The 12904-nt window shown below is 40.8% G+C and overlaps 1 protein-coding gene across 8 annotated transcripts in view; it reads left to right on the top strand.

Annotated features, from left to right (window-relative positions):
* Nucleotides 1-12904, top strand: part of PCNX1 (pecanex 1) — a 118443-nt gene that overhangs the window by 58071 nt on the left and 47468 nt on the right. For 2 of the 8 annotated variants that reach the window (XM_077262177.1, XM_077262151.1), the window contains 9 exons: nucleotides 968-1209; nucleotides 5530-5623; nucleotides 6653-6710; nucleotides 7286-7503; nucleotides 8336-8489; nucleotides 9587-9619; nucleotides 10113-10284; nucleotides 10505-10615; nucleotides 11749-11840. In XM_077262177.1, the coding sequence (XP_077118292.1) occupies nucleotides 968-1209; nucleotides 5530-5623; nucleotides 6653-6710; nucleotides 7286-7503; nucleotides 8336-8489; nucleotides 9587-9619; nucleotides 10113-10284; nucleotides 10505-10615; nucleotides 11749-11840 (1174 nt within the window). The remainder of the gene's footprint in view (nucleotides 1-967; nucleotides 1210-5529; nucleotides 5624-6652; nucleotides 6711-7285; nucleotides 7504-8335; nucleotides 8490-9586; nucleotides 9620-10112; nucleotides 10285-10504; nucleotides 10616-11748; nucleotides 11841-12904) is intronic. The other 6 variants (XM_077262195.1, XM_077262215.1, XM_077262186.1 and 3 more) reach the window with 4 other exon arrangements.

The following is a 12904-nucleotide window of genomic DNA, read 5'->3' as shown; positions in this document are numbered from 1 at the left end:
ACTGGGATCGGATCGGGTTTCATGAGACGCCGACTTTGCCAAAAGTCGGCGACTTATGAAAATGAACGACCCGTTTCGCTCAACCCTAGTCTCCAAGTATTTTTTAGTGCTCGGAGGTTTAGTTTTCCTCACCACAGCTGAATGATTTACATCTGTTAGACATCTTGATTACATGTGGGGATTCCCTAGCAACCAGGCAACCCCCACATGTACTCAGCCTGGCTAATGGCTGTAAATCATTCAGCTGCTGCGCTGAAAACTTAATCTCCGAACACTAACAAATACTCGGACACCACCCAAGCGTGCTCAGGAAAACTCGAGCAAGAAGTATATTTGCTCATCACTAGTGTTTAACAAAAAATTGAGTTGTTTTTTTTAATCACTATTTTAAACAAAATTAATAATTCTACAATTTTCACACTAGCCACTGGGTCTTTTTAGTTTGACTCCAACCCCTGTCATTTCAGGAAGCGTTTACATCCTTTTTATCACAGACGGGATTACAGTGACAGGTAACACCTCTATACACATTAAACAGGATCCACCAATCACAATAAACAATATCACAGCTACCCTGCTCCCTTTCCTTTCACAACGACCTTTGCACATGCTCATTAGATGCTTTAGTTCAAATATGGCTTCAAGATCCTGTTATTTGTAGCTATGTACATGTGTTGTTTCCTGAAACAGGAAGTTAGAATCTCAAAAAGCCCCAGTGGCCAATGTGAAAATTGCACTTTTTTCTTTCTTTTTTTCCTTAATACGGCTTGTAATAACAAAAAATGACAAGAAATAATCACAAAAACCTGATTTAAACAATTTTATCTTTTAGTACCCAAATCCATTCTGATATGACATAGTACATATGTTTTCTTGAAATTGTTAGGATCTACTTAAGTAACTGTTCACATAGGTTTTTGTTTCACTACCCCCCGTTAACATCTACCCAATAACTGTTTTCTTGTAGCCTTCAAGATGGTCATCAAGGCCAGCAGCCATCAACCCAGGTCAAAATCCAGTCCCGCCCCCCTTCCCAGGCTGCAGTGCTCAGCGCTAGCGCCTCCTTGCTGGTGAGAAATGGGAGTGTCCACTTAGAGGCATCACATGACAATGCATCTGCCGTAGGCAATAGCAGTTTGCACGATGAACTTGGTATGCAGGCCTTATGTAACCTTGGGGACATGGAAGTTTTAATGCAGCACATTTTGGGTAATGATGCCGTTCACTTCTACTTTTTCCATTCCAGAACCCTGTGTGAATGTGGAGATTTTCTGGCTGATGACATTTTTATTTTATTTTTACGTGTACCGATGATCTCTCTTCTGACAGCGCAGTGAACATAAGTACCTATAAAAACACACATCATGGGGCTCGTGTATCAAGAGTAATATGATACTTGCGTGCCATATATATATATATATATATGTGAAAAGGGGTTCCTTCATCATTAACAGCCCCTGTAATCTGAGAATCGTGATTGCCTTGAAGACCCCCAGCTAAAAAATGCGTTTCTGGGAATGTAGTATTTCATGTGAACTTTCAATTTCAAAGGTTGTCCATGACTTTGATATAGATGGTCTAGGATAAGTCATTAGTATATGGACACTCAACCTTGAGATGTAGACTGGAAGTAAACCATGTATGGAGCTGGAACAGCACAGCTCCGCACATTGTGTAGTGGCCATTCTCTGGTGGTGTACAATGTCATGGCCATTCTCTGGTACTCAAGCTCATCTCCCATTCATTTAAAAACAAACTGCGCTACAATACCCAAAAATGGCCCTCTGCTGTTCCAGCTCTGTACACTGATTTATTCCAGCCACCGCTGGAACTGCCTAGAGCATAATTTATGTTGCAAACAAGAGAAATAGGAGTCATAGGTGTTTTATCAAATTGTATTTAAATTGATTAGAAACCATGATCGGCATGATATGTTTATGGTTTAAGGATTGACGCCCCCTGAGGAAGCGAGAGACGCGAAACGCGCCTCATTTTAAGTGAAGTTGCCATGCAATTATATGCATGTCCTGGACATGCCATTAACGGTCATTTCTGCAAGGACTGGGTGGACCAGGTCCAACACAGTAACGGCTGCTTCTGCTCTCTGCGCTGGGTCATATATATGTGTCCTTGACCCCTGTTTTGGTTTCACACTTTAACTTGATATACAAATAGTCTTTTCCAGTCTTTATTGCTGTGCCATGCTGTAAACTTAGTCCTTAAATCTGAGTTATTAAATCAATTGCTGACTTATATTTCTCTCCTTACAGCGTTTAGTTTGCGGACTGGTTTGCCTCTCCTGCGTGCTTTAATAGAATTATAATTGATGGTTTGTTGTTGTTGTTGTTTTGCTAACAGCTCTATATTACAAACCTTATTCTTAGACTTTTTTTTCAGGTTCGTCTCACCGTGTTACATCTTCTAACCATTTTTAGTACTTATGTTTTCTGTTGTTTGTCATTTGTTGGTTCTCCTAATCTCTAATGTTAATGCCATCGTTTCTCCTAAAGTGTATGATAATCTAATGAATGTACATGTGAACAATACACGACTGTCTCTTTTTGGCTCATTTCATGTCTTCCTAACTATGTTGGTGCCATATAAACATGTTTGCTGAATGTGTGTACTATAATCTGTGTCACTTTCATGAATGGACAAATCTCCTTGGTGGGGGAAATTAATGCAAATGGCTTGTAATCTGATAATTCCTCTAATCCTATATTTCTATAATCCAAGCTCTTTCTGCTGCACTTTTTTTTATTTTAATCACTTCTACTAACTCTGTATGCCTTTCACATAAACCTTTCATTGCAAGCACAGAACATTATAGCAGTTAGGAAAGATGAGGTTACGACTAGGGAGGTAACGCATATGTCCACAGGGTAGATGATAACTGGCGGGATTCCCACTGGTCCTGAGAACGGTGCGCTAAAATGCCCCATTGGGTAATGAGCAGTGGCCACCGCTCCATTCATTCTCTATTGGACGGCCGATGAAGATGGTAGCTGCTGTGAATAACCTTCTGTAGGTTTATTCCCTCCTTTATAGATCGATATTTTTGGTACTTGTAAAAACAAGCACTTTTGCCATTTTTACTGCTTTATTAAAATTTGCCTCCGTTTTTGAAATATTGGCACTTTTCTTTTGTGGGCACTTCGTTGCCTGGGAGAGCGACCACCACCGCTATCTAGCTTGTAAGTGCTGCACCTGGCCATGATTAAGAGGTAACAGAGATCCTGAGCAGCTTCAAAACAATGCTTACAAGAAAAGGTTTGTAACCCCTGCGCATGTTTTGCTGTCTATCAGCGGTGGTCAGTCTCCAAGGCAATGCGCTGTAAACAAATAAAAAGACAATCGTTTATATATCTCAATAACAGCTGAAAATGTGAATGAGCCGTAAATTGCAAAACACAATAACTGTCCAATAATACCCATTTATGAAGGTGGGCAATGCAAGTATCACACAGGACTTTGTGCAGATCATGGCACTATGTAGCCTGAGCGAAAATGGCAATTTCTTGTCGAGTTAAAGAAAGATGTGACTCAAGCCAAAGATTTCATTGAGGTAAATGAAGCAAACTACCCAATTAAAACCGCCATCGATACCACCCAATTCTTACTGCTGGGCTCTGCTCTTAAATTGTCTGTGGGAGTGATATGCCATATGCCACATGTTACAGTCAGTGGTCCGAGAAGAACATGGCACAAGACTGCTGCAGCGGGGACGTGTCACGCTGTGGCCCAGTGCTGCTGTGGGCCGTTCTAGCAGCACTTTTTATTAGCTTCCAACATTTCCTGTCTTTGTTCACATTTTGACATTGACAAGACCTTAAATTCCTCGAGGGTTTTAGGCCAAGGTTCCGGGTTGAGTAATTGTTGAGTTTTTGATGTTGTAGGTTTTCTACAGCATTTTGGCATCGACTGGCTAAATTCGGTTACTTGTGGTTTTTAATTTCGTATTTTTTATTTTAACAAGTGTTTTCATCTGCAAGGAAAAAATAAGCAGCGTATGCATGAGAATTTTTTTAATTGGCAAATATGCAATGTGTGAACAAACCCTTACTTTCCTTTAAGACTATCCTGTTTGGATTACTTGCGTTTTTACAAATTTCCTGCTGCGGAAACGCACTAAAAACATGTTTTACCGGCGGATTTTCTTCATCATGTTAGTTAGTAGAGAAAATCAACAAATAAAATGCATTTTTACTGGAAGATCAAATTGACATTATGCAGATTTAAAAAAAATGCACCGCAGGTCTGTTTGCCCTGCATTGAAAAAAACCATAGCATTGCTACTAGTTTGTGGCAATTTCCTAGTGATCTGAACTGTCCTCAGAATGATCCCCTTCTTTAGGCCGGGGTCACACTTTCGAGAGTGATGTGAGAAATACATGCAGCTGAACGCTCCGGTCCGAGTGCCGGCGGCAGTTCCGGGTATTGATGCGAGAGACTCTCGCGAGTGTGACCCCGGCCTTACCGTGTGATCCAGACCAGTCTACAGGGTGTTGTCATGTTCCTAGCAGCTTTTCTGTTTCCTCCTGTATCTTGTGCGTTGTTGCGTTGTGTGTGACGTTTGCTGTGTTTTTGATGTATGCCCTGGAAAGCTTAAGAATGACTCTGTTCCTTTCCTCACTTTGGTGTTCATTGCTTAGTATTGCTAGTATTCCTTATTGATGTAATATATGTAAAGGTGCCCACACTCCCAGTAGAAGTTACAAACTCTTAAGTATTTTCTATCGAATAATTAATAATGGCGCTATGTCTCCACAGCTTGTCCTACATAGGACTAATCCAAGCAGTGACTGACGCCTTCAAAGGTCTACCTTGATTTAATTAAAGGGATCCTGTCGCTGGGTTTTTGCTACCCCATCTGATGTAGGGATAAAGACCCTAATTCAAGCAATGTGTTGCTTGCTGCAATTTTTATAAAATCCCTGTTTTATCTGCTGGAGATTATTCAGCTCTCTGACTGCTGAGCTCTGTATAAACCCGCCCACATCACTGATTGGCAGCTTTCTGTGTGAACTGTTAGAAAACGTCCAATCGGTGGTGGAGGGCGGGGTCATACTACATGGCAGCGCGTTTACTAATTCTCCTGCGGATAAAACAGTGATTTTAGCAAAGCTACAGCAAGCAGCACAGTAAGTGACACATCGCTGGAATCTGAGTCTGTCTCGCCATTATGCTGCTGTCAGATTAGGTGGCAATTTGTCTTTTTGACATCAACATAAGAATTACATGGCATGTAAAATCTATCAAAAGTGGCCGGAACAGACCTCATTATCAGTCACTGATTGCATCCTTCGTAGGACAATCGGCCACATATGTCTTTGTGACTGAGCCTAAATGAGCAGATTTAAGAAGCCTGTGGGATTTAAGCTTCTGGACGTCTGTGCACCTTTCTCTGTTCATATATGGTGGGAAAAGCATGTGAATAGTGGTCATCATTGGCATCATAAATCCACGGATTACTTGTGTGACGTTATTTAACCAGTTCTGTGCACTCTCGTTTTCTCCCATTACTTCCAGGTAAATTCACCCCATCCCTCTATGAAACTGGTGGCTGTGACATGTCATTGGTGAACTTTGAGCCAGCTGCACGAAGAACGTCCAATAACCTATGGTGGGTATTATCATTACTGGATAGATTGTTTCCTGGGTGGAATGCAATTTGTAAAATGTTTTATCATACATTTGTCAGGTTTATGTCAGATATTGGTGACATATCACCAGGTTTATCCCCCTACCTAGTCGCCATTAACTATAATAACCACAGTCTGCCACCTGTAGAAACAGCAGACAAAGCATTTTTTTTTTTTGCTCTAGAGATCAGTGTGGGTCATGTTATTTGGACCCCTATCGATGATGTGTTGGTGGCTAAAAATGTCAACAAAACAACCACTTAAAGAAACGAGAAAAAATACTATACGGCATATGGTGTAAAGGCGACAGATCAAGCCTTACTGACTGTACGGCCGTTGGAAATGTTGCGAGAATGCCCACACTTGTCAGTAACCAGATCGGTCGTTCCTCGCAGTTTATTGGCTTTATCGCAGTATGGTTGATTGCAGGAGGGCAAAGTTCTCCATGTCCCCATTAATGTGTAATGCACCTGCAGATATTTTAAAGGGATATTCCTATTTTATAAACTAATGGCATATCACTAAGAGGTTGGAACCCACCATGACAGATGGGGATCGCTAAGGGTTCCCAATGCTTTTCACAGAATTGTTTGTTTCAGAAAACAGGAGCTTTGACCACTATAGAGTTCCCAAACTGATACATAAGAAGCATAGTAAAAATCAGCTCCTGAGGAAGCGTTAGCAGTGGCGTGAAATCGCTCGTAGGCCAGAAACTGACTAAATTTCCCCCCTGTCCCTTCCTGTGCACTGGAAGAAATAGAAGCTGTTTTGGACCCAATTAGTGCCGTGGCTTTCTTCCTGCACATGAGGCTAAATAATGCAACAACTATATTATAATTATGATTTTATGCACATGATAGGCTGCAGCCGACAGTTATTTGCCATGTCCCCAATGACCGATACTTTATGTAGCATTTGGTTTATTTTGGTGCACTTAATTAGGACGATTTGTCCTTACTTGCAATAAAATGTGTAAATTAACGGCATTTTTTTATTTAATTTTCTTACAGCGACACAGATTCCCATGTATCAAGTTCTACCTCAGTTCGATTCTACCCACATGATCTAGTAAGATTATTCTCAGTTTGTTTGTTTGTTTTTTTTTAATATTACTCCCCTTCCTTTTTTATATTATTATACCGGCTGTAAAAGTGTTCCCAGTGTGTACCAGTTGTGGTGCAGTATGTTGTCACCTGTGTTGTGTTGTCCGGCGGCCGTGCACGGTACAAATCAGCAGTGACCTTGTTCTCCGACCCTCTATGTTTATAACGTCTGCTTGGGTGAGATTGACCCTTTCTGTAGCCAAAAACGGGATTTATGATTGCAAACATGGTTTGATCTGAGCGTAAACTGGAGCAAACAAGAAGTGCATGAATTATTTATATGTGATTGTTTTAGTACTAGTTGGTAACATGCACTTTCCTGACTAAGCAAAAGATTATAAACTCAAAAGGAATTTCTTCTGGCCTCTCTAGCTACTTGGTCACAAAACTATATTTTGCCTTTCTGTCTAGATATGTGTTGAAACTTAAAGGGGTTGTCCTGACTTGGGCTACAAGTCTGCAATCACTCTGTGACTGCAAACTTGTGAATCCTCAGGCCGGACAACCCCTTTAAGGTGTCTCCCTCTAACGCTCCGGTAGCTCTCTCTCCCTCAGATTCGATTAAATCGGCTGCTGACCATAGACACAGACCTGCTGGAGCAGCCAGATATTGACCTAAGCCCTGACCTTCAGGACCAGATGCAGCCACAAGAGCAGGCATCCCACAAAGTGAAACACTACTACCGCTTCTGGATTCTACCCAAACTCTGGGTTGGCATCAACTTTGACAGGTTGACACTCTTGGCCTTGTTTGACAGGTGAGTGAGGCAAGTGGTGCTTGTGGACGTGTCTGTAGCTTTCCTTTTATAAGACGATAACTCGGAAATGAGCAGTACTTCTATAATATTTCTATAGCTATAACCAATGTTTATATCAAACAACAAAAAGGTTTGACCTGTGATATGCCCTCCGATCCTGAGAATGAAAGCTCCATAGGTCACTCGTAGAGCTACATCCCTTTTTCTAAGTTTTCCCTTTGTGCTCGTACTCATGTGAATGGGACTGCACAGTAGAGGACCCGGAGAAAAACAGACGTGCTGCATTTATCCCTGCCTACTTGCAGGGGTATAGCACTATCGGTGCTGTGGTCCCTTCATTCTCGCAGTCAGACCTCATCAAAGTACTACAACTCTCTGACTTATCCTAAAGAATTGCCAACATTGACTAAGATTGGACAGGGTGCATTGATGGATTTGCTTTAGCGCTAAAATATTTACACATTTTGTCCTGTTTGCCCCAAAAGTCTATAAGTTACAAGAATAACCCGTTTCGCTTAAAATGCTTTTCCAATGGAAAGCTACTGCCACCCTTTTTATAGTAAACGTTATCTGGCCCTTATTGAAGTGGACATATGGCTGTGAAATACTTTGTGATCCCTATTTCTCCAGAGCTTGAGGCGCTCTTCACACCTCATACTAACAGCGTGCACACCTAACCAATATCTACAAGGTTGTCCTGCTCAGGGACTGCTCTCGTAAATCTCTGTCCAGGTCATCTTTTCTTCCTGCTGATGACCGCTTACAGCTCGCTATCGAATACTTCTGTTCAGGTATTTCTGCAGTCATTTATGCTCCACAATTTTTCTTTCAGGAATCGAGAGATCCTAGAAAACGTCTTGTCTATCATCCTTGCCATTCTAGTTGCCTTTTTGGGCTCCATTCTTCTAACGGGAGGCTTCTTCAAAGATATCTGGGTCTTCCAGTTTTGTCTTGTTATTGCCAGCTGTCAGTACTCTCTCCTTAAGGTGAGCCGCATTCCTACATTTTGGTGTTTTCTATATCATTGAAGGATGAATGTAATATTTTAGGTACCTATGACTAAGGACATAGATGTCTGAAATGCGTAAGGTTTTGATTTTTATTCCCCTCTATCTTTACTTTTTCTATTTTAATTTTTTTTTAATGCTGTTTTTATTTTAATGGATTTAAATAAATTGATTTTTTTTTCTTTTTTGATGCCAGACATTCTAATTTTTTTAATTTATTTTTTCATGCACCTAGTTGCTAACTACTTGCATTTTCTACCCAGATCCAGCACAGAGCGGTCATTGACTGCTCCTGCCAGTGATTCAGCTGCTCAACATTGCAGCGCTTCCTCTTCTGGGCTGCTCTATCAACGGGTCGTGACTGCAAGTGTCATGCTGATTAGCAGTGGGGGGGCTGGTTGTCAATGAGCATAATCTCAGCAGTCACACCCCACAGAGTGTAAGAGCAGCAGCTACTGTGTGGATATGACTTCAGTGGAAATTGCTGGATCGCCAGCACGAGCGATCTGTGAACGCTCTCTGCCAGCAAAAATTGGTGCCGGGAACAACAGGCAAGTAGGTATCAACTACCTAACTGTTCTTAGGCCTGTATTAAAAAAAAATATATATATATATATATCTCTAGTCCCATATAAGCCCTTTAAGGACCACTTCGTTTGCACAGTGGTATGCCTCCCTCTTGGATTGAGAGGATCTTGACGCATTTTAAACCTCCAAAAAAACACAAACTGTCGATTTATTGCCTTTCAGGCTTTGCTCCAGACATAACGTACTTTCCCCCAAAGTGCTCATTCTAATCAAAGGACACACAATCCTTTTGTAGGATGCCAGCCACTTTCCAACTTTGCCAGCTATATTGAGCTACACTGAATATTTAAATAAAAAAATCCTTTAAGATATGATTTAGTGATTGCTCTTACTACAGTATAGTCTGCAAATATTATGCTACGACCTTGGAGCCGGAAGTGATACTTTGTCTTCTGGTCTACAATTAGTACACAAAACCGTGAAATCTGTATCGGGCAATAGTTATTACTCTGTTTGGTAAAAATCTTGATTTTTTTTTTCTATTTCAGAGTGTTCAACCTGATTCTTCTTCCCCTAGACATGTAAGTGTTCAGTTGTCAAAACATCATAAAAATAAAAAATATAAAAATCTAAATCTGAAAATTGACACGTGCATTTCTATTCAGCCCCCTGTAGTCTCATAACCCTAAGTAAAATCCAGAGTGACCAATAACCTCCACAAGTCATATTAGTAAATTGAGTCCACCTATGTGTAATTTAGTCTCTATCACTACAACTGTTCTGTGAAGGCCTCAGAGGTTTGTTTGAGAACAGTAGGGATCAAACAGCATCAGGAAAACCAAGGAACACACCAGACAGGTCAGAGATAAAGTTTTGGAGAAGAGTAAAGCCGGGTTAGATTATAAAGAATAGCCCAAGCTCTCTGAACATCTCACAGAGCACTGTTCAATCCATCTTCCAAACCTAATTGTAAACCTACACATCACTGTTTCAGGCCAATATGGATCTAATTCTCATAGAATAATGGAAATAAAAGCATTTTGTGCTCACTCAGTGTCTAATCTTTCATTCCAGGGCCATAACCGTATCATAGCCTATAGTAGGCCTGTTTACTTCTGTGCCTGTTGTGGCCTTATTTGGTTACTGGATTATGGAAGCAAAAACCTGTCTACCACCAAATACAAATTGTATGGAATGGCCTTCACCAATCCTGTGCTCCTCATCTCAGCAAGGGACTTAGTCATTGGTAAGTGTGTCTTCTGCTCTACTCCGGTCAGCGGATGATCAGAGCTTTAACACTGTTCACATATTGCGGGTATGGTTCCGGTTTTGCATGCATTATTTATCACCCACGTGCAGCCTCCCAATATAGGTTTCCTTTCATATTATATTCTCTCCCTCATTACAAGCATACATATTTGATTTTACTTATGTTTTTTTTTTTTTTTTTTTTTCCCTATCTCCAGTGTTCACTCTCTGTTTCCCAGTTGTGTTTTTTATTGGTCTTCTGCCTCAGGTGAACACATTCGTTATGTACCTATGTGAACAAGTGGATATACATGTATTTGGTGGAAATGGTAAGTATTTCTTCTTGTGAAAATTACCATCCTGTGTTCTTTATAGTATTGAAAACTACACAGACAGCGGTGCGATGTATGTTAGTAATTCCTGTAACCCGCCTTTTAAATTGGGATGCGAGTTTTGAAGTCACCTAAGTGTATGCATGTGTGGGTATGTCAAGGTTAGTATTAAATTATACTTCATCATAAACATGGTTTATGTACTTAATTGTGTCTGAATGTGATATACTAACACAAAGTAGCAAGTATTTGTAAAGTATCAGAAAATTGTGACTTGCATTTGTATTCTGCCATCTTTAAATAAAGTCCAGAGTCACAAATTACCTCCACAAGTAAGATTAGTAAATTGAGTCCACCTATGAGTAATTTATTCTCAGTATAACTACAGCTGTTCTGTGAAGGCCTTGGAGGTTTGTTTGAGAACATTAGGGATCAAACGGCATCAGGAAAACCAAGGAACACACCAGACAGGTCAGGGATAAAGTTGTGGAGAAGAGTAAAGTGGGGTTAGATTATAAAAAAAATAAATTAATTTAAAAAAAATAGCCCAATCTATGGTCGCTCTTAAGGAGCTGCAGAGATCCACAGCTCAGTTGGGAGAATCAGTCATTAGGACAAGTATGAGTCCTCACCCTGAAAAACCATCCCCACTGTCACACCTGGTGGTGGAAGCTTCATGCTGTGGGGAGGCTTTTCTTGAGCAGGGACAGGGACGCTGGTCAGAGTTGATGGGTAGATGGAGCTAAATACAGGACAAGACTTGAGACTGGGGCGCAAATTCATCTTCCAGCAGGACAACGGCCCTAAACATCCTGCCATAGCTGCAATGTAATGGTTTAGATCAAAACATGTTCATGTGTTTGACTGGCCCAGTCACAGTCCAGACCTAAATCTCATTGAGAATCTGGCAATGAAAATCTGTCCTGTCTAGGACACATGTACACAGGTCATCATAAGCCAAAGGACAGGTTTATATCCACTGGACCTGAATCTTAATAGTTCCTACTGAATAACTGCAGAGATCTTGAACGCTATGATAAAATAATGCAGAAAAGGTTTATTACTTTCCATATACAGACAATTTTTTGTTTTTGTTTTTCTCATTAGTTTTTTTGCTTTGTATTCCTCAGCTACCACCAGCCTGCTTGCAGCACTTTACAGCTTTATTCGTAGCATTGTGGCAGTAGCTTTACTTTATGGACTGTGTTATGGTGCTCTTAAGGTAAGTCAATATAAAGCGGATTTATATTGATGCATCTCCCAGACAGAGTGCTCATATTGTCTTCTCACATGCAGTGGGATATGGGGCTCCTGTGATCACACACATCTGATAAAAGAAAGTGAAGAAATATTTGTGTTTTTCTTTTTTTTTATCAGAGAAAAATCTGCTGAGACCCAAACCATTCTCTGGTGACGCTGTGATCAAAATAAGTGACGAAACTCAGAACGATTTCCTTGTACGAGAAAATGAATGACTTGTGCATGAGCCCTAATACACATAAAGGGCAAACTTCCTTGGACATGAGTGTGCCTGTGTATAATGGCCCATTCTCATTCTCCTACCAGAGGGGAGTCAGCAAAAGAATAGAAACTTACATGCGCATGGCCTGTATATAACTAGGAGAGGCACTGTAGCTGACTGTAGGAGGTGTTATCAGTGCCACGCTTACAGGCTGTAGTGCATCCAGCTGGTGAAGGCCACCGTTATGATGAAGATGGTATTCAGTGAGTGACAGAGGAAGTTCAGCACCTGCTGAAGTATGTAGTAATATACACACTGCGGATTGGTGAAAATTGCTTATATATTTAGATTTATAGATGTTATATTCTGTGGGAGGCACACACTTAAAATTAAATCAGGTTTAACCCATGCTGCCTTTTAGTGTATCAGTGCAAAATGGTTTCTGGATTAATGATAGTCACAGATTTGCCATCAGTTCACATATTGATAATTTCAAGAAATAAAGCCAGTGCGAAGAAAAAATCCAAGAAGGATTACACTGTTGGGCAAGAAATATCAGTTAATGAATTAATCTAGATATGGAGTCCACTTTGCTTCTGGTATAGTGTTAGAAGTGATTGTCTGCCTTCTTTTAACCCTTCTGTTGGCCTCCATTTTTATGTGATCCTTAATGGGGTTTTACACTACTCAGACAACAACTTCTGAATCCCCGTGTTTTCTCCAATTAACCCCTTTCTGCCATTGGACGTACTATTCCGTCCATGTGGGGTGGGCCCTAATTCCCAAGGACGGAATAGTACGTCCAGCACGATCGGCCGCGCTCA

Source organism: Ranitomeya variabilis, chromosome 1 (assembly GCF_051348905.1).
Source record: "Ranitomeya variabilis isolate aRanVar5 chromosome 1, aRanVar5.hap1, whole genome shotgun sequence".
Lineage (NCBI taxonomy): Eukaryota > Metazoa > Chordata > Amphibia > Anura > Dendrobatidae > Ranitomeya > Ranitomeya variabilis.
The sequence above is the reverse complement of the archived record's forward strand: the minus strand, read 5'-3'. Positions and strand labels throughout refer to the sequence as shown.